At 41.5% G+C, this 21,090-nt stretch overlaps 1 protein-coding gene across 5 annotated transcripts in view; it reads left to right on the forward strand.

The window, feature by feature from the left end:
* Ahcyl2 (adenosylhomocysteinase like 2) overlaps positions 1 to 21,090 on the forward strand; it is a 160,296-nt gene that overhangs the window by 120,746 nt on the left and 18,460 nt on the right. For all 5 annotated transcript variants that reach the window (XM_026788560.1, XM_005365762.2, XM_026788561.1 and 2 more), the window contains exons 6-12: positions 868 to 962; positions 4,700 to 4,806; positions 6,520 to 6,636; positions 11,113 to 11,176; positions 11,599 to 11,687; positions 15,665 to 15,735; positions 19,290 to 19,384. In XM_026788560.1, the coding sequence (XP_026644361.1) occupies positions 868 to 962; positions 4,700 to 4,806; positions 6,520 to 6,636; positions 11,113 to 11,176; positions 11,599 to 11,687; positions 15,665 to 15,735; positions 19,290 to 19,384 (638 nt within the window). The remainder of the gene's footprint in view (positions 1 to 867; positions 963 to 4,699; positions 4,807 to 6,519; positions 6,637 to 11,112; positions 11,177 to 11,598; positions 11,688 to 15,664; positions 15,736 to 19,289; positions 19,385 to 21,090) is intronic.

Genomic DNA, 21,090 nt, shown 5'->3' on the forward strand with positions numbered 1-21,090 from the left:
CCCATATTCAAGTCTATGCATGGTGACATATTCCTGTCATCCCAGCCATTAGGAAGGTTGAAGCTGGAAGATCATAATTCAGAACCTGCCTAAGAAACTTAGTAAAGTCTTGTCTTAAAATAAAAATATTTAAAAAGAAAGTTGAGGATCATGGCTTGCATCTGCAGCCGCAGACCTCAGAAGGCTGAGGTATGAGAATGATCAGCTTGAGTCTGGCCTGAACTCCATGGTGAGATGTTGTCTCAAAACTACCTATGAGTACCTAAAGCTAGGGATGAAGTTCAGTAGTAGAGCACTTCCTTAGTGCGCTCTGTGAATCCTAGCTTCATTCCCCAACACTGCAAAAATAAATCAGCCTATGTTCAGTAATACATAAATGATGGCTTTAGAAAAAGTTCACATTCGTTTGGTTCTCTCCCAGCCAAGTTAAGCAGCTTGCGTAATAGACATTGCACTTTGTGGGCAGTGGAGTGGAGCAAGCACTTTAGGAGTCGGAGTTCTCCAGAAGGCCTGTGAGTAACTAAGAGGAGAAAAACGGCAGATTTGGGAGGTGAAGAAACTGGCGGCTTGACTCTGCATCAAGTACTTATTTCTGCTTTCTTCTTCCCGTGAGTCCTGTTTTTAGGACTCTTACATTCTTACAGCTTATCCTTTCTGAGCCAGGAAGAGCAGAATAGCCTAGAGGAGCAGGCATGGATAAGAGGGCTTGAAGGCAATGCTAGCCAAGTGAAGGAAGCTCATTCAAAGAGTATAACAAAATGAGAACGTTAGGAATTAGTGGAAATTTGGCACTTTCTTGTTAAAATTTGGAGAGTGGCCCTTTTGTAGCCTTTAATGGGTTCTCTTTTTTCCTTTTATTATTTTTAGGATTTCCGGTCTTTGCCTGGAAAGGAGAGTCAGAAGATGACTTTTGGTGGTGCATTGACAGATGTGTGAATGTGGAGGGCTGGCAGCCAAACATGGTGGGTCAGATTTCTGTTAATGTGGCTCATAAGGGCAGGAACGATGGGGAAATACCCTGTCCTGGGTAAGGGTTTCCCATAAGAAGGAAGGAAAATGGACCCATTTCTTTTCGATGTATCTGGGTTTCCATCAAAATTCAGTGAATCTGCTTAGGATACCTCTAGATGCTGAACTTCTTATAACTACAGAGTCTTGATTAGCTCAGTGTGATGGTGTGGATCTATAATCCCGATATTCAGGACACTGAGCAGGCAGATCTTAAGTTTGAGGCCAGCCCAGAAGCAGTCCCGTTTGTAAGAAACATGAAAATGCAACCCAGGAGTCGAGGCTGAAAAGCAGAAGTGGCGCATTTCTTTCCCCACTGATGTTCACAGTTGCTTCAGTAACAGTCGCCATAAACACCAGCAAACAAACACACTGGGCATAGATGCCTTGGGGATCCTGAGGTCCTTGGCTTTCTCGGGAATCTACACGCTGCGTTCTTAATATGCTTGGAGCACTTCCAAGTACAAATTTCTTCCCTATATTTTGTAAAAAGATGACCAGGAAGTTTAGGGGTTTTCCTTTATACTTTTTTTTCATTATTTAAGAGATCCAGGCTGAGAGGCTGTGGATACACCACAGTGGTAGAGCTTTTACCTGACATGCATAAAGCCCTAGGTTAGTCCCCAGCACTGAAAATTTTTTTAAAAAAATTAAATGTAGGGAGCTGGAGAGATGGCTCAGTGGTTAAGAGCATTGCCTGCTCTTCCAAAGGTCCTGAGTTCAATTCCCGGCAACCACATGGTGGCTCACAACCATCTGTAATGAGGTCTGGTGCCCTCTTCTGGCTTGCAGACATACACACAGACAGAATATTGTATACATAATAAATAAATAAATAAATAAATAAATAAATAAATATTAAAAAAATTAAATGTAGGACTGTAGTATAGCTCAGGGGTAGAGCCCCTGGATTTACACTACATATATATATATGTATATATATATATATATAAGCACAATTACATTCATAGAGGAAAAGCCATAAAATATGATACATTTCTGCTTTACCAACATTTCTCCATTATTAAGAAATTAGAGAATCAACTCAAAGGGAAGAAGGAAGAGAGGGAGGGAGAAGAGAGAGAGAGAGAGAGAGAGAGAGAGAGAGAGAGAGAGAGAGAGAGAGAGAGAAAGGATTCCTTGCTGCTGCCAGCTGAAAACCAGGTCTCTCTGGTGCCCAGCCGAGAAGCAGCTTCTGAAGCCTGGGGTCCAGGTCACCAAGTGCTGGCTTGAGGAGGGGAGGGGATGAGGGCGGCTCCAGGATGAGTCAGCTCATGCTAGCAATTTTAGGTGACGAGGGAGTCTGACTGACAGACACTAAAGAAAATGGGGACAAGGCACATGTATCTTGGGAATAAAACTAATTTTATAGTCATGAACACAGAGAGGCTGTGGCATTGTACCCAGAGAGCCTTTATAGTTTGTGGAGCCAACACAGCTGCTAGAAAAGTTAGTAGCGACAGCTACAAGGATCAAAATAGTTGTCACCTCGAAAAATAGAATTTATATCTTTGGCCAAGACCCACTATTTTTCCTTACATTTCAACCTCAGGAAGAGGAAGATTATCTGAGGTCAAGAACTTTCTGCAATAAGACAGCACAGGGAATTTATAGACTGCAGTCATTAAATAAATACTATAAAAAGCACCTCCTCGCCAGTGCTAGTTACCTTTGTTTGAAGGAGAAAATAGGTCTGGATATAGCTCAGTTGGCAAAGTATTTGATCCCCAGCACTGTATAAACCAGGTGTGGTGATGCACACCTATAACCCTAACAGGTCAGGCTGGGGAGATGGTTTGCTGGGTAAAGGCATGCTGCCCAAACATGAGGAACTGAATTAGGGTCCCCGGCACCCATAAAAGAGCCAGGTGTGGTCAGAGGCATTCATTAGCACAGCGCTGGGGATGAGGAGAAAGGGAGAGCCTAGGGCTTGGTGGTCAGCCAGTTCAATGTATAAATAATAAAGGGAAATGTAAAATTAACATAATGGGACATAGCCCACAGACTTGCCAATTATTCGTGGCTAGGGATCAGAGGCAGCAAGTGAAAACCTCATGAAATCCATGCATATTGAACAGCAGAGAGAAACTCTTTTGGGTTTCTTTTGTTCACTATGCATGTGTGTACACATGTAGAGGCCAGAAGACAATGTCAGCTGTCATTCAGCAGGAGCCCTCACTTTGTTTTTTGAGACAGGGTCCATCCCTGGGACCTAGGGCTCCATAATTAGACAGGCTGGGACATCTCTGTCTCCCTAGCATTGTACTTTCATGCCTGGATTTTCATATGGGTACTGGGGGTTAAACTCATGTCCTCATGTTTGTAAGGCAAGCACTTTCTTAACTCCCAGCCTTTTTGGGGGGCGGGGAGACAACACTGGGATTGAAACTAGGTACTCTAGCCTTGATCCTTAATCTACCCTTGGCCCCTCTTTGGGTTTCTTTGGGTTTGTTTGTTTGTTCGTTTTTGTTTTGTTTTGTTGAGACAGGGTTTCTTTGTAACAGCCCTGGTTGTCCTGGAACTCACTCTGTAGACCTGGCTGGTCTCAAACTCACAGAGATTTGCCTGTCTCTGCCTTTCAAGTGCTGGGATTAAAGGTGCCACTCCCCCTCCCCCAGCAGGTTTCTTGGGGACATTGGTTCTTAGGGGTTCTATTTATAAGTGTGTAGCCTGGCTAAGAGTTCTAATGAGAGTCCTGCTTTGGTCCCTACACTCAAACAAGATTTGATAGAATTAGATAAAATAGATTAACAGTAGGAGCAGAAACGAAAGATCAGGTGATAGACCCGGGGTTGGGTATTTTGTCTTCCCTGGGATCCAGGATGGCGTTTTTGATGCTTATAGTGCTGCTGGTATCCTGGGATTTTAAAAAGAATGCATGCCAGCAGGGGATGACTGAAGTCTGTGGAGACCTTCCAGGACAGGGTAACAACTGAGAAAAGTCTGAGGAGCATTTCCAACCATCCTCACAGGCTGGAGGTTATAACTCAGAAACCTTTCCCTGCCGATGGGAGCTCTGGTGGGCACAGCATTGTATTTGTGTTAATCTCAACCTGAAATAGTGATGAGCTGTTCAGAAGCATGCGTGTACACCTACATGCTGCATGGTTCCCTGGTTATTTTTAATTTGGCTTCTACAGAGTGCGAGGTTGAGCTAGGCAAAACCCTCCAGTGCTGCCTGATACACTGGGTGGGAGACTGCCATGCTTTGTGTGAAGTTAAAGCTTCAGTTTTAAAAGCCATTGTTCTGAGAGACAGACTAATTATCTGTCCTTTTATTTAAACTAAACCTTAGTTGAATTTATTTAAAGTACTAAAATCAGCAGTTAGAAATTAGTTTTCTGAAGATTTGAAGTATATTCAAGAACTAGAGGTCTTGATGGTCTTAATGGCCCTAAGAAAATTCTCACATTGCAATATAGTTTGATAAAACAGATATGTTATGTGGTAGGGTCATCTGACGGAGAGAATTATAGTTGGCCTTCATCCCCTGTTCTTTTCTTTGAGTATAATGACTCTTTTGTCTGGTAGATTATTGTATTAACTCTGGCTTTAGGTTGTTTTTCATAACTATATGGAAAATTTGAAATATCTGTACATTGGTAATTAGGAACTGGGGTACAGGACCCTGAGAGGACTGAAGCCTAAGCCTTCAGTGAAATGAATGACATTCCGGATGCTTCTGTTGCAGATATTGGATGATGGAGGAGATCTTACTCACTGGATTTACAAAAAGTATCCCAACATGTTTAAGAAAATCAAAGGCATAGTCGAGGAGAGTGTTACTGGAGTCCACAGGTAAGAGTTAACAGTCATCCATAACGTACACAATCTTATAATCAATCTTATAATCTTATAACGTATACAATCTTATAATCACATACCTGTAGGACTCATTATAGTAAAAGATTGGTGCTTTCTCTGAGGCAACATGTCTGAGCCTGGGCACTTATTTTAAATAGCAGCACAAATGACAAACAACATAGTAAATAGCTCAGCTGGAGGGGCAAGTAGGGTCTTCATGTTTTCTTGTCATTGCAGCACAATGGCTGCTTGCTCTTTTTGGACAAGTTTAATTCATTCAATAAATATTTATTGAACTACTGCAATGAGCCAGGCACTGCTCTAGAAACCCATTGCAGGCAAAACTCATGTCCTCACAGAGTCTCTATCTTGCAGTTAGCAAGGGCTTTGGGTCCCATCACAAAGGAGCGGTGATTTATTCTTTGGATAAAATTAGAATCATTTCTGCTAGTCTTATTCACCGTGCCACACATGTGCATACGAGCAGTACGACTGGTGTAAGCCAGTTCTTTGTTTCCTCCACGTGGGCCCTGCAGGTTGAACTCAGATGGTCAGGCTTGACCGGAGCCTGCACCCACTGAACCACTGCGCTAGCCCCAGGGATGAACTTTTAATAAAACAAATACTTCTCCTTTTTAATGGACTTGGGTTTTGAAGTCATATATATGCAATTTTTGAGTTTTTATATTATTGTTATGAATTTGAAAGTACTGAAAAGTAAAAATTGTCACCTTAAAATAGTAGGATTATGCTAGATTTTAAAAGTATTTAAAATTGTTTCTATTAAAGCTATTTTTAAGATTTGTTTTTGTTTTTATTTATGTGTATACAGGTGTGTTTGTGTGAATGTATGCTATGTTTGTGAGTGGCCACAAAGGTCAGACAGGGTGTTAGATTTAATAAATAAACAAGTAAATGTATTTAATTAAAAAAATAAATTTCATGAAGCTGGAGTGTCAGGTGCTGGTAAACCACTTGATGGGATCCAGTGTGAGCCTTCTGGAGAAGCAGGAAAGACACTCTCAACTGCAAGCACTTCTCAAGCTCCCCAGTTACTTCTTTTATCTTTGAAAGGGACATAAAATTTATATGCAGGTTGGAGAGACTGCTCAATGGTTAAGAGTTTCTACTCCATTGGTAGAAGACTCAGGTTTGGTTCCCAGCACCCACCTGGCATCCCACAACATCTGCAACTCGCGTTCCAGAGGATCTAACACCCTCTTCTGGCCTCCACAAGCACCAGACACCATACATACATTCAAGTAAGCACTCATACACATAAAAATAAACAAATTTAAGTCTCAGTCTTGAAATGGGCATGGTAGTACATGCCTTTGATGCCAGTAGAGGCTGGCGGATCTGTGAGTTCATAGTTCCAGGCCATCCAGAACTACACAATGAGACCCTGCTTCAAAACAAAAGTCTTAGTCTTTAGAAAAATAAAATAAATATGCACAATTAAGAGTTTTTCATTTAAGATCTTGAAATTTAGTTGGATCAAAGAATTTCTCCACATGATTTTTTGAATGTGAGCCTTTTTGCCAAGTTGTGTACAGCCTCTAGAAACACATTATCCAATTCCCAGAATCTGTTAGTAAGATGAAATTGTCATGTCTTATGCTGTCATGCTCAGTCTATTGATATATTTCAGAGATCTGACACAAACCAACAGTAGATTGTAATATCTCATTGTTCTCCCACTCCCAGGTTATACCAGCTGTCCAAAGCAGGGAAGCTGTGTGTTCCAGCCATGAACGTCAATGACTCGGTCACTAAACAGAAATTTGATAACCTCTACTGTTGCCGTGAATCTATTCTTGATGGGTAATGTTTGTTATCTTTGAGATGATCTTGGGTTATTGAGTGAAAGTTCCAGCTTCTTCAGTTTTAGTTATTCCTGGAACTGTTTCGTGTCTCACCACATCACTCCCAGACTTTATAACCCAGAGCTCTGCTGCTATCACGACTGCAAGAAAATCTCTTTCCCTTAAGAAATGAGCCTGGGAGCTGGAGAGATGGCTCAGTGATTAAGAGCCCTGGCTTCTCTTCCAGAGGACCTATTTGGTTCCCATTACCGACATGACAGCTCACAAGTATCTAGAGTTCCAGTCCCAAGGGATCTGGTGCCCTCCTCTGGCTTCCACAGGTACCAGGCACACACATGGTACACATATGCAGACAACATAGACAACATATGCAGATAAAACATTCATACGCATAAAAATAAATAAAATTTTAAAAAAGAAATGAGATTAGCTCCTATTAGAAGCAGAGTTCATTTGTGTTTTGTGATCCTTTCAGAGTTTGTGTCATTAAAATGGCATAAAAGTGATTTTGAAAGGAGCTTCAGGTGATCCTATTTCGGGTCATGGTTCCTGTAACATGCCATATAATTGTCATGTTATTACTGTCAAACAGTTTCTTGACTATCTAGAAACTTGTGGTAAACAAAGAACTCTTTCCCGAAGGCATTTCAGGGTTCCCTGCCCTGTGAGGACTGCAGGGTCTGACAGCGCTCAGCTTCCACCTCCACCCAGTGTTTGTAGGAAGACCCCATGTGTGGTCAGCCTTGTCAGTGTGACTAATACTGGATATAATCAACTTTTGAACACAAGAGATTAATTTTGGCTCAGGGTTTTAGAGGCATTAGTCTGTGCTCAGATGGTCACACTTGCTTTGAAGCATGCAGTGAGGCTGCACGTGGTTAGATCACGTGATGACGCAAAGCTGCTCACGTTCTGAGTGAGACATAAAGAGAGAGCAAAGAAAGAGCTAGGTCCTCTCCACCCCGTCACAAGCGTGTTTCCGATTTCTAGAAAACCTCCCACTAGACTCTGCCTCTTACAGTTTTTAACTATAAGAGTTTTTAGTAACGCCTGCAGGGGTGCCAGGCCTTTATCATGTGGAACTTTGGGAACATTCTAGATCCAAATTATAGTTCCCAAGTAATTTTCTAAAAGAAACCATCAAGATGGCTTAGAATATGCCAAATGCAGTATTTCTTTCACATGGGTTAACAGAAAAATGAAGAAGGATTCTGTGAACCAAATTCCTATCCATTCATGTTGAGTGATGTCACCGCAGGCACTGGATCCAGGAAGACCTCAGTTTAAATGCTGGATCATTTATTTATTTGTAACTATAATCCTTTTCTTATCCTCTTCATATTTCCTCATCTGTAAAATGGTAATTTTATGCTTAATTCATGGAGTTCTTAATGAAGGTTAAATGAGACAAAATGAGTTGTTCTGTATTGTTACCTTTCTCCTTTGAAAAAATCGTGGGGGTGGTATTTCACTATGTAGACACAGCTGACTGGGACTTGATACATATCCCAGTCTGCCCTCAATGTCACAGTTCTCCTTCAGTCTTCCAAGGGAAGACAGGCATGTGCTTCCAAACCCAGCACCTTGCCTGTCTTTCTAGAACTCTATATAGTTTTAGAATTAAGTTAGATCTTGAGGAAGGTTTTTGCTGGTTGGTTTTTGTTTTGTTTTGTTTTTCTTTCATTTGGTCGAATGTTCAATGCACACTATAACTATTTTTACCTTATATATTAGTATGGAGACAGTAATATCAGATAGAGTAAGCATTTTAATAAATTCTTAGCCCAGTGGTCAGCAATAGAGTGTCCACATAAAAGGGTCAGTGTGACAAATACCTCAGTTTTGACCATATTTATAGTAATGTATATATTTCATTAAAATACTTATCTACCCACGACTATCTTTTAGACTCCCCAAGTACCAGATCTGTGAACCTAAAGTTGGCCTTTACCAGGGTTGGTAAAAGATACATGAAGATAGCACTACTAGTTCAGAAAAATGGATAGACTCCCTCCCAACCATAGTCTACTCCTTGGGAAAGAAAGATTCTTTAAGTTAGAAAGTACAAAAGTGACAAAGAAGCAGTTAAGCAAAAGTAAGGTTAGATTTCACAGCGAAGAAACACGAAAACGTCAACTGTTCATCTAAATTTGCTAAGTGGTAAGAGCATCGGTACCTGCAGACCGTGCAGAACTGCAACTGGGTCAAGGGCGGTTGTTCTCCCAGTGGAGCCGAGAGCAGGAGGGACGAAAGAGAGGAAAAGTGCTCCAGAGAGGAGTGCAGTGGAAGCCGGGCACAGCGGCACGTCTGTAATCCCAGCACTCAGAGGCCAGGGAGGAGGGTTGAGTGTTCAAGGCTATTCTTCCTTGTGCAACAAACTTGAGGTCAAGTTGTGCTGTTTAAGATCCTTCCTCACAAAACCAGATAGAAAAGGGGTCGAGGGACAGGCCCGCGGGCTGAGAGAGCAGTCCACTTGAGGAAGGTGTTACTGTTTACTTTATAGTTCTGGGGTGGTTACTTGCTGTATTAGTTACTTTACGTGTTGCTAGGACCAAATACCTGACAACAGCAACATGGGCCTGGTTTGATTATACCCTAATCAAATCAAATCATGACAGGGAAGTCATGTCAGCAGGAACTTGAGGCTGCTGGTCACATTGCATCCATAGTTAGCAAGAAGAGGAATGCCGATGCACCCTTTATCTTTGTTATTTGGTCCAGGAGCCCCGTCCTTGGAATAGTACTGCCTACATCGAGGGTCTTCTCACATCGTTAACATAATCTAGAAACTCCCTCAGAGACATGTCTAGAGGTTTGGTGCCGTGATTCTAAATCCCATCAAGTTACAATCAAGATTCATCACCACACACACAGCACCTTAAACAGCAAGGGAGGCGTTACTGACCCTACTTGGGTGGTGGTGACTGAGATTCCACTTTAAGGAAGAAAGATTGCTCAATAACTCCAAAGGAGCTCAGCTAGGATTTTCAAATTATAAAATAAAAAAGAGTTGTTGTTGTTGTTGTTGTTGTTGTTATTATTATTATTATTATTATTATTATTATAAAAGAGTTTTAACTCTTGTGGGGTTCTGGGGCTAGAAAAACCAAAGAGTTAACATAAAAAATTGTCATGGATCTTAAATAGCACCAGGTAGCTTATGTTCCCTCAATCCTTCCTTTAATGAAGTCTTTTCTGCACTGTATCCTTGAGACAGATCTGAGGATCCTTTTTTCTGTCTTTTATCCTTGAGGAAGATCCTGAGATCACAGGAAAATCACTGCCTACCTGAAATTCATCCATGTCTGTAGCTTGGCCATCATTTGCAGAGCAGCAATGTGAATGAAGTTTCCACATCACCACAGCTATGTGTAGTTGCAGAGAGAGGGTACCCTCCCTATGGGAGGGATGAGGAAGGGCTTAAGGAAAGTGCCCACATGAAAGGAGGTTCAGAAATAGAACCTTTTGATTGTCCTTGCTCTGCTAGCCCTTGTAAGGCCACTCTGCTAACCCATGGCGTCTGAGTGTGGTGGCAGCACCTGACTTACCTCTTCAGTGATAAAGAGGCATCTTCACACTTGAGTAGTACTAAGTGAGCTTCATCAAGGTGCATGCGGCTGCATCCGTGGAGTGAAGTTGCCAAGTCATTTTCTTTAATAGGATTCTTACTTTCCTTTGGGCATTTATAGACCTTTGTACCAAAAGGGGTAAGCAGATGGATAAATAAGTTGGAAGTCTTACAAGTATCTGGAGGGACTGTGTATCTCAAAATAGACTGGATTTTAGTTGAAACCTTTTTGTCTTGATCAAGATTCTCAGAAAATGTTACCTTATTGTACCCAAAGAAAAACCAGAACTCATTCATTCCTAGATGTTCTTTCCAGAAATCGTGGAGACAGCAAGGATCAGTTTCATAGAGAACCAGATATAAAGGTAGACCATATCTGCTCTGGAATCAGCCCAGAAAGCTCACTGTCTGTATAGTCAGCACCAGCAGGTTTCACTCACGGCCTCTCTGCATTATTGTCCATTACTTTCCCTATTGAATCAGTGAAAACCATCTGGCCTCCTGATACTTCTAAATGCACTACTTATGCTATATTTCTAAAACAGTAAGCTAGAATAATTTTTTTAAGCCAGAACTTTTTCACTTCCTAAATTAAGATTACTGTTGCCTTATTTATATCTTTTCTCTTTCCCCATATTGATTCACAGTATAAAAGTGTCCACTGCTTTTGTGTTTACAAGCTGCTATGTAATCTACAACTTTTTGCACTACTCCCAAGAAAGAAAGGAAGATTAAAGTGGAAGGGGCAAAACTCGCATGCAACTAGAACTGGTTAGATGGACAAATACATATTTTATTGTTTTCCTTCAAAGATGAAAAAATTCAAAACAAAAGCACAAACCTCCTGTAGAAACAAAAGAACATTTCTTCTGATTTACTGACTGGACTTTGCTTTTGTTCCCCTAGGCTGAAAAGGACAACAGATATGATGTTTGGTGGGAAGCAGGTGGTGGTCTGTGGCTATGGAGAGGTAAAGTTCAATCTTTTCCTTGCTGGATGTTTAAAATGCATTTTGATGAACTATTCCAGAGTTTTGCACCCAGACATAAGTGTATTCATGTACCACTTTAGATGGAACAAATAACTTTAGAAGTCCCGAGTTAAATCCCTTGCTTTTCCCTTTGTATTTTTTCTCGAGTTGATTTTCTGACTTGTTGCAACACCGCTGTTTGTGATGTTCTGCAGCTTATGTTTGATGATGAATCGTGAATGTGGGTGTTCTCGTGCATGCGAATGTGCTAAGCAGGTCCAGGGGTTTGTTTATGAACGACATTTATTTGTTTTTCTTGCTTTTCCCCAAGCACGAATCTGCTCAGCAAAATTACTTTCCCAGAAGCTTTGAGAAGTGTGTTCTGGCTGACTATCTTTGTTGTGTGTTCTTTCCCTGTCCAGGTGGGGAAGGGGTGCTGTGCTGCTCTGAAGGCCATGGGTTCCATTGTGTATGTGACTGAGATCGACCCCATCTGTGCCCTGCAAGCCTGGTGAGTATGTGAAGGGTTACCTGCTCCTCCTTTGCCTTGCTGTCCAACATGCCCACTGGAACTGCCTTGCCTGCCTCATGCCCAGATCCAGGGACGCTGCTAAGGGAACCTAAGGTTCTCTCTTGTCAAGGACTTCTGCTCCAGAGACATGAAAATTTAGAATCCCTGTGGAAACGGTGACAGGATGCTTTGGTTCTCTCCACATATGTAATCCCTGCTCCTTTGAAAATAATGATCCAAAAAGAAAGACAGGCCAGGCGTAGTGGCGCATGCCTTTAGTCCCAGCACTGGGGAGAGAGAGGCCCTAGACAAGCGCTCACTGTGCAGTCCAACTTCACAGAGCTGTCTGACCTCCCAGCAGGTGTACCGTGGCCTGCGGGCACCCTCACACACACATCATTCGTGCATATATACATGCACACTCTACACACAGAGTATTTTTTTTTAAGGTTCAAGCATGTAATCTTTATTCCAGAAACTGAAGCAAATAGATTGTGAATTCCAAGCCAACTTTGGTTATACAACAAGACCTTGTTTCACCAACCTGGGCTACAGAGTTCTCGAGATCCTGCCGGAAGGAAAGAAAGAAAAAAGAGAGGTTAAGTGTTGCTTAGTGCTTAGGTTAGACCTGAGTTCAGTTATCAACAGGAAAGAAGAAAGGGGAGGAGCATCCAATAGGCTGTGTCAGAGACCTTCTGATATAATGACATTTTCTGATATGAGAAAATGTCAGGCAAATCCAAACTAAGGGTGAAACCTGCTGATTCTTGTGTGAGTAATATGTGGGAAATTGTAGTATTCTTAGAATTCTTAAGGTTCAAATCTAAATTAAACATTTTTAAAGTTCCTTTTTCCTCTCTGAAATGTGGATCCTAGCAGGGTACATCTTTAATCCCAGCATTTGGGAGGCAGAGACAAAAGGATCTCTGAGTTCAAGACCAGCCTGGTCTATATACTGAGTTCCAGGACAGCCAGGGCTACATAGTCAGACCCTGTCTGAAAACTAATAATAATCAAATAAATAAAGTAAAATGTAGATTACTATCCATACCTCAAAGTATTATGAAAATTAATTAAAATAATTATTATACACTATCATAAATTAAATAATAAATATATAACAGGACTCAGAACCGCTGTCACAAAATGGATCCTTACTAAATGGTAAATGTTACTAAAATTATCTCCATCTTCCACAGAATGAGAAATGCCATGGTCACTAAAAGCTACTTCAAAGCCCAAGTTTATGTAGTATATATCTATGTTTGATAATTTCTGTTCTGTGTTACCACTAAGCCTCTGGAAGAAAGGACACTAAGATAGAATAAGGCTAGAATAAAGCCATTCCTCTCTGTCCTGCTACTCACGCCCTTAATCCCAGCCCTAGAGAGGACACTAAAACAGGAGGAGACAGCTCTCAGACAGTCTCATCCTGAGATTCCTGGAGGCAGGATCACCATTTCGGACTGAGGTAGAGGTAAGAGCCAGTGGCTTTTCTGACCTTTAGGTTGAACCTCAATTTCTGTCTCTGGGTTTTTATTAATAGTGCTACATTTGGCGCCCAACATTTGGAGTACAAATTCACAAAAAGAGCTGTTTGTCTGAGGCTATTAAGTCACTGGCACAGGCCAGAGGCTTCAGATTCCCTAGTTCTGGAGTCTCAGATGTTTGGGTTTTTTTTTTTTGTGGGGGAGGGGTGTCGAGACAGGGTTTCTCTGTAGCTTTGGAGCCTATCCTGGAACTCACTCTATAGACCAAGCTGGCCTTGAACTCACAGAGATCCGCCTGCCTTTCCCTCCTGAGTGTTGGGATTAAAGGCACAAGCCACTACGCTACCACCACCCGACTTCTTTGACAAACTAGTGTGGCTACTGAAATTAAAGGTGTGTGTCACCACTGCATTAAGGTTGATCAGTGCAGCTCTTTTACTCTCTGAACTTCAGGCAAGCTTTATTTATTAAAATAAAAATGAAATATCACTACACAAGAGCTCATTGCAGTCTGAGGTCTGTTGGAAAGCACTGCAGTCTACAGTTACTCTGAGGACATGATCACCCCTTTGTCTGAGCCTTGGTAGAGGTAAGAACTCTCTAGTGGCTTGACTGCTTTGCTTTTCTGATCTTCAACATGAACCCCAATACCTGTCTCTGGGTTTTTATTATTCATGCTACAAGAAGTGTCTTAACTGAAGGCCGAGACAATGTAGATAGAAACAGCAACAAAGCTATATTAAAACTTGTGCAGTTGAAAGTATGTGGCCTGTACAAGGAGCAAGTGCATAGCCTCCAAACAAAAGCTAGCATGGCATATTTAAGGAGCTCACAGATAGGGTAAATTTGGGGAGTGGTAGTGTCTGAGATAAGTATCATATGGCAGTGTGTACAAGATTAAGTCTTACCCCGAAATGTCTTAAACATGGAAGTGATATAAATCACGATGCAAAATGATATTGAGATGTAACCTAGAGACAGTGAGACTGGGCCAAGCCTCACTGCCCTGAACTTAGGAACGCCAGCATGCGTGAGTGAAAGGGAACAACAGAACTAGGCACAGAGGCTCACACTCCTGTACTCGCAGAACCTCAAGAGAAGTGCCTCCATTTTATGGCTAACCAAGTCTACAAAGTAAGTACAGACCCTGTCCCAAAACCACCAGAAGGGGTGTGTGGGCCCACAAATTCAAGAGACTTTAAAGGAATTAAGAAAAGGATCAAAAGCCGAGTGGTGGTGGCGCACGCCTTTAATCCCAGCACTTGGGAGGCAGAGGTAGGCTAATCTCTGGGAGTTCGAGGCCAGCTAGTTCCAGGACAGGCACCAAAAACTACAGAGAAACCCTGTCTCGAAAAAAAAAAAAAAAAGAAAAGAAAAGGATCAAAAAGGCAAAACTTGGTTACACTTTCAATTTGGAAGAAATGTTTAGTTTACCTGGCTCATACAGTCAGGTTACCAGTCATGCTCCTGCCCAGGGTAGAGAATACAGAGGAAAAATAGACAAGAGTGTAGAAGATAATGAGTTCATCTTCCAACAAAGTCAAGTCTGGGATCCTTCTCAGGGACTTTGAGGAGGTATCTGGGGGAGTATGCAATCCTTGGTTATGAAGCACCCCAGAGATGTAAGTTAAAAAAACAAAACTGCAGCTGGAGATGGAGATTGGTGGTGGAGGTCTGCCTTGTTGTCTGATGCCTGGGTTCTAATCCCACCTGGTGGGCAAGAGGGGAATGAGCCAGTCAGTCAGTCACCTCTGATGACGACTTACACAAAGGCAGGACAAAACCAGTACTGAAAGGACAAAAGAGTCCAGTGAAGAACCCATGGAGTGCCACCATTTAAACACAGGGAAAGGCTGAGAGTGTAGCCAAATGGGGTACAATTGCCTCGCTTATGCAATGTCCTGGGCTCAGTTCCCACCACAGAGCAGGGAGGGGGCACTCAGTTTAAGGAAGTAAATTATGCTTAATGTGGCAGAGGAGTCAAGTACTGTAAGATACTAAGAAAATATTGGTTTTTTTATTTCAGAAAATAATTGATGATCTTGGGAGAACAGGCTCAGTGAAAATAGATTCAGTGGCCAATTTTTTTTTGTCTAGACATTTGTTTTGGGAATCTCATGACTGTCCTTGCTTGGCTCCCTATTATTAGGAAGAACTAATTCTAGTGATGCAATGGGAACATTTACATTTCTCTTGTGTAAACTCAGGAAATGATCTGGGCTTTTGACTGAAGAATAGTCCAAGCTAGATGTGGTACATGCTTGTAATCCTAGCTCTTGGGAGGAAGAGGCTAGAGGATCCTGAGTTTGAGGCCAGCCTGGGCTACACAATGACACTGTCTTCAAAACCAAACAAAGTGAACACCCTGAACACAGTCTAGCTCTCTAAGAAGCAATGTTGTAACTACCTCGAGATCTTGGTGCTAGCTTTTACAAAAAGCTCCCCATCTACTGGCTTTCTTTAATTGATCCTGCTTTGTGTCTACAGTATGGATGGATTTCGACTGGTGAAGTTAAATGAAGTCATCCGACAAGTGGACATTGTCATTACTTGTACAGGTATGGCTGTGAGGTTTCAGGTGGGGGAGGGTAAGATTTGGGAATGCTTTTTTCATGGAGCAAGTGAAAGGTGATTGAAAATATTCTGGATAAATCCAAACTATTAAAGCAAGAAGTAGGGGTTGAGAAGTCGAGGAGGCAGAGGCAGGCGGATCTTTGTGAGTTCGAGACCAGCCTGGTCTACAAGAGATAGTTCCAGGACAGGCTCCAAAACCACAGAGAAACCCTGTCTCGAAAAACCAAAAAAAAAAAGAAAAAAGAAAAGATACTTGCCTTAATAAACATGAGTACCTGAATTTGATTCTAAGAACCCATGTTAAAAAAATAAAAAGTCAGGCAAGGGTGACTGGAAAGTTGGCTCAGTGGTTAAGAATACTTGTTGCTGCTGGGTAGTGGTGGCACATGCCTTTCTGAAATCTGTGAGTTCAAGGCCAGCCTGGACCACAGAGCAAATTCTAGACAGCCAGGACTGCACAAAGAAATTATGTCTTGACAAACAACAACAACAACAAAGAACAGTTGTTGCTCTTAAAGAGAGCCAGGGTTCAATTCCCAATACCCACATGATAGCTCACAACCATCTATATATAACTCCAGTTCCAGGGGACCTGACACCCTTTTCTAACTGTGGGCACCAGACATATGTGGTGCACATGCATGCATGTAGACAAAACATTGATACACATGAAATAGATACTCTTTTTTAAAAAGCCAAGCATGGTGGCATGCGCTTCTAATTTCAGCACTTTGGAGTCAGACAGAAATAAACACGTAAACCACACACACACACACACACACACCAGAGATAGTGGACCAAAAAAGTCTATCTCTTTCACATTTTCCTACCTGTTTAGAGCCCTGCCCAAGCATAGACCTTCAGGTCATCCCTTCAGGAAGGTTTCTCTCCATCCTTTATGGCTGCTATGTCTCCCCTTTCCTTACCCTCCTAGGACATAGCTAGAAATTGAATACTATGTGCCAGTGATTATTACCAGTGCTTTAAGCATGCTGAATGTGTACTGTACCACCAAGCTCCATTCTCAGCCCTGTCATCTTTTATTTCACTCTAAAAGCAAATACTCAGCGGGGCATGGTGGCACACACCATTAATTTTAGCACTTAGGATGTAGAAGCAGGAGGACCTCTGAATTCAAGGCCAGCCTGCCTGGTCCACATAGTTCCAGGACTGCCAGAGCTACATAGTGGGATCCTACCTCAAAAACCAACAAAGAAACCAAAAAGCAAATATGCTTCTATATAGTCCCTATAAATTATGATAGGGAAAGAGAAAATTTCAAAGTTAGAAAAAGTAAAGTGATTGTGTTAATTATAAAACAGGTAAACTTTTTTTTTTTTTTTTTTGGTTTTTCGAGACAGGGTTTCTCTGTGGCTTTGGAGTTTGTCCTGAACTAGCTCTTGTAGACCAGGCTGGTCTCAAACTCACAGAGATCCGCCTGCCTCTGCCTCCCGAGTGCTGGGATTAAAGGCGTGCGCCACCACCGCCCAGCAAAACAGGTAAACTTTTTATACAATTTATTTTTATTTTATGTGCACTGGTGTTTTGCCTGCATGTGTATCTGGGTGAGGGTGTCAGGTCCCTTGAAACTGGAGTTAAAAATAGCTGTGAACTTCTATGTGGTTGCTGAGAATTGAACCCTGGGCCCTCATGGAAGGGCACTCAGTGTTCTTAACCGCTGAGCCATCTCTCCAGCCACAAACAGGTAGATTTTTAATTTTAGGGAGGAATATAAAAAATAGCTAGTTTCCTCAGATCAAGAAACTTATTATAATTGTATACTAGAACCAGAAATCAGGAATACTTTTTAGAAATAATTCTCAGAGAGAGGAAATAAAATGTGGTTATAGCCTCAGCAAGGACTGGGGGCAGAGGACAAGGGCCATGAGGAGCTGATCCTGCTTTATTCATCATCCCCTTGGTTCCTCCTCTCCTCCCCCGTGCTCGAGATAGAATGTGCTTATTTTAAATAGCTTGACTGAGATGTGCGTCCCTTGTTGTATATTTTACTCATGCGTATTCAGTTTGTCTGTAGGTATAGCTCAGAGGGCCTAGGGTTGCTCCCCAGCACCAAAATTCAATACTTTATAAGAAATTCATAGGATTGTACCACTGTTACAATGACTTTCTATTGAGACATAATTCATATAGCACAGTGTTCATCTCTGAAAAGTATACAGTATGGTGGTTTTTACTGATGTTGTAGAATATCCCATTATCTAATTCTAGAACATTGTCATCATACCCACAAGAAGCGCTCTGTCATAAATGGTCACTCTTTATCCCATTCTTCACATACCTGTAACCCTAAGCAACCATTCCTCTTTCATCCGTGTGTATTTGCTTCTTCTGGACATTCCATGTAAAATGAGGTCATTCAGTATGTAGATTTTGTGACTGGCTTCTTAGCATGATGCCTCCAAGTTTCCATCTATATAATAATATGTATTACTATTCCATCTCTTTTTGTTTCTGAATGTGACTATAGCACAGTTTTTGTATTCTGATGAAAATAGATGGATATTTAGATTGGTTTCACTTTGGGGTCGTCATGAATGATGCCACTGCAAACACTGAATCCAACACTTTGTGTGGACACATTTTCAATTCTCTTCTTTGTATGAATAGCAGTAAAATCACTATATCATATAGTAACTCTACTTTTAAGGTTTTAAGGAATTACCAAACTATTTTTTAAAGTGATGGTAGTATTGTACCATTGTATTGTATTGTACTGTTGAGAGCTCCAGCTTTTCTGTGTCATTAACAATTTTATTATTGTGTATTTTAGTTTTATGATCCTAGTGAACATAAAGTAAGATATGGTTTTGATGGCTAGTGGTGTTCTCCATTCGTTCCTTGCTTTGGCCATGTGTATCTCTGAAGAAACATCCTTTCAAGTTCTTGTCTACTTTAAAGTTAGATTATTCATCTTTATTTCTGAATTTTAAGAGTCCCAAATACATTTTGGGTAGAAATCCCATTTTGGTATTTGATTTACAAAGATTTTATTTGTTGTCTTTTTAACACTTCCTTGGTGTGGTCATTCATAAGACAAGGCTTTGTATGTGTGTTGATGTAATCCGGTCTCTATTTCCTTCTGCTGCTGATGTTTAAAGTGCTCTATGGGAGTAGACTGTTGCTCAGCCTGAGGTCACAAGGATTCACTTTTATATTCCTCTATAAAAATCTTAGCTGTAAAGAAATCTTAGTTTTGTGCTTTTAAGGATTTGTGGTGGTGGTGCAAACCTTTAATCCCAGCACTTGGGAGACAGAGGCAGGCAGATCTCTGTGAGTTCAAGGCCAGCCTGGTCAGTGAGTTCCAGGACAGCCAGAGCTACAAAGAGAAACCAAAAAAAAAAAAAAAAGAATGATCTACATATGATCGATGTAGAGTTGATTTTAATGTATTTCATGTATGTATGTATACACACACACAGAGGAGAGAGGTTGATTTTATGTGTGTGTGTGTTCCTGTTATATGAGGTAGGAGTCTAGCTTCATTCCTTTTCATGTGAATATTGCTTCTGTTTTTAAGGTAACAAGAATGTGGTAACCAGAGAGCACTTGGACCGTATGAAGAATAGCTGCATCGTCTGTAACATGGGACATTCCAACACTGAGATTGATGTGGTAAGTTCATTACTGATTATTACTAGGACCTTTTTATTTTTCTTTCAGTCTCTCCTTCTCAAGTAACAGACCGGAAGAAGAAAAGACAGATTCTCAGCTACCCTAAACATGACTATCCCAGGGGAACAGTCCATTCTGTTCACTTACTGGCCCCATGGCCTGTGCTTAGGTGCAAAGGAAAGCTTCCATGTCAATCATTTCACGCGACTGTCTCCTTCCACCCAGGCTTGATTACCTTCTCAGGCTGTGATCCATTTTCTTTCCATGTTGAGAACTGGGATCTACAGAAACTCACTGTGAGTCAGAATGGTAGCATTTGAGGATGTTTAGTTTTCCATAAAGATCAGTAGGCTGGTCCGTGGAACACTACAGGAGAGAGCTCTGTGGGCTAGGATGAGTGCACTGCCTTAGATGGGCTGTGTCCACCAAACACTGCAGTTGCTTCCTTTCTCTCCTCTTCCCGGGGCTAGGTCTCCCTTAACATATTTCTTAGATTTCAGTAATTGGGTCTGTAGGCATCACCTCCAGTTCAGAGCCACTGTGTAACACTGTGTATTCCTAAAACCTGGAAAGTCTATCATTGTATTTTTTTATTGTTTTTATTGCTCTATACATTTTCCTCTGCTCCCCTCCCTTCCTACCCTGTCCCTTTCTACCCTCTCCCATGACTCCCACCCTCACAATTTACTCCTTCTTATGTAGATCCATGTATGTCTCTCTCAGGATTCTCTTTGTTGTCTAGTTTCTCTGGGGTTGTGGATTGTAGGCTGGTTTTTCTTTACTTTATGTCTAAAAGCCACTTATGAGTGAGGACATATATTTGTCTTTCTGGGTCTGGGTTACCTCACTCAGTATGGTTTTTTTTCTAGATCCATTTATTTGTTTGCAAATTTCAAGATGTCATTATTTTTTTCTGCTGTGTAGTACTCCTTTGTATAAATGTACCACATTTTCTGTTAGTCAAGGGGCATTTAGGTTGTTTCCAGGTTGTGGCTATTACAAATACTACATCTGTGAACATAGTTGAGCACATGTCCTTGTGGTATGAGTGAGTGTCTTTTGGATATATACCCAAAAGTGGTGTTGCTGGGTCTTGAGGTAGGTTTTTTCCTGATTTTCTGAGAAATCGCCATACTGATTTCCAAAGCAGCTGTACAAGTTTACACTCCACCAGCAATGGTGGAATGTTCCCCTTACCCCACAACCTCTCCAGCTTAAGTTCTCGTCAATGTTTTTTATCTTGGCCATTCTGACAGGTATATTTCTCTAATCTGATTATAGTCATCCAAACCTCTAAAAAGTTGTCCAAGTAGTAGTTAATAGAGGTGTTATTTATTTCTTTTCAGACTTAGCAAAGTATCTCTCAGTATGACTTTGACTCTGGCTTTAAGTTTCCATGGCATTTTCTGGCACAACCATCCTTCTCTCTGGGTGACTGGCTCAATCCTAGCATGCTTTCATCTCCATGGAGGGCTGCTGTGATTGAGCTTCAGCACTCCAGCTAGGGACCAACTAACACCGAGACCCTTGTTGGATAAAATTTATTTTATGTGGTTTCTCCTTTTTTTTTAGTAGTTTTTATTATTTATTTATTAAAGATTTCTGTCTCTTCCCCACCACCGCCTCCCATTTCCCTCCCCCTCCCCCACTCAAGTCCCCCTCCCTCGTCAGCCCAAAGAGCAATCAGGGTTCCCTGCCCTGTGGGA

The sequence above is a fragment of the Microtus ochrogaster genome, unplaced genomic scaffold, assembly GCF_000317375.1.
Source record: "Microtus ochrogaster isolate Prairie Vole_2 unplaced genomic scaffold, MicOch1.0 UNK4, whole genome shotgun sequence".
NCBI classification, from domain to species: Eukaryota; Metazoa; Chordata; class Mammalia; order Rodentia; family Cricetidae; genus Microtus; species Microtus ochrogaster.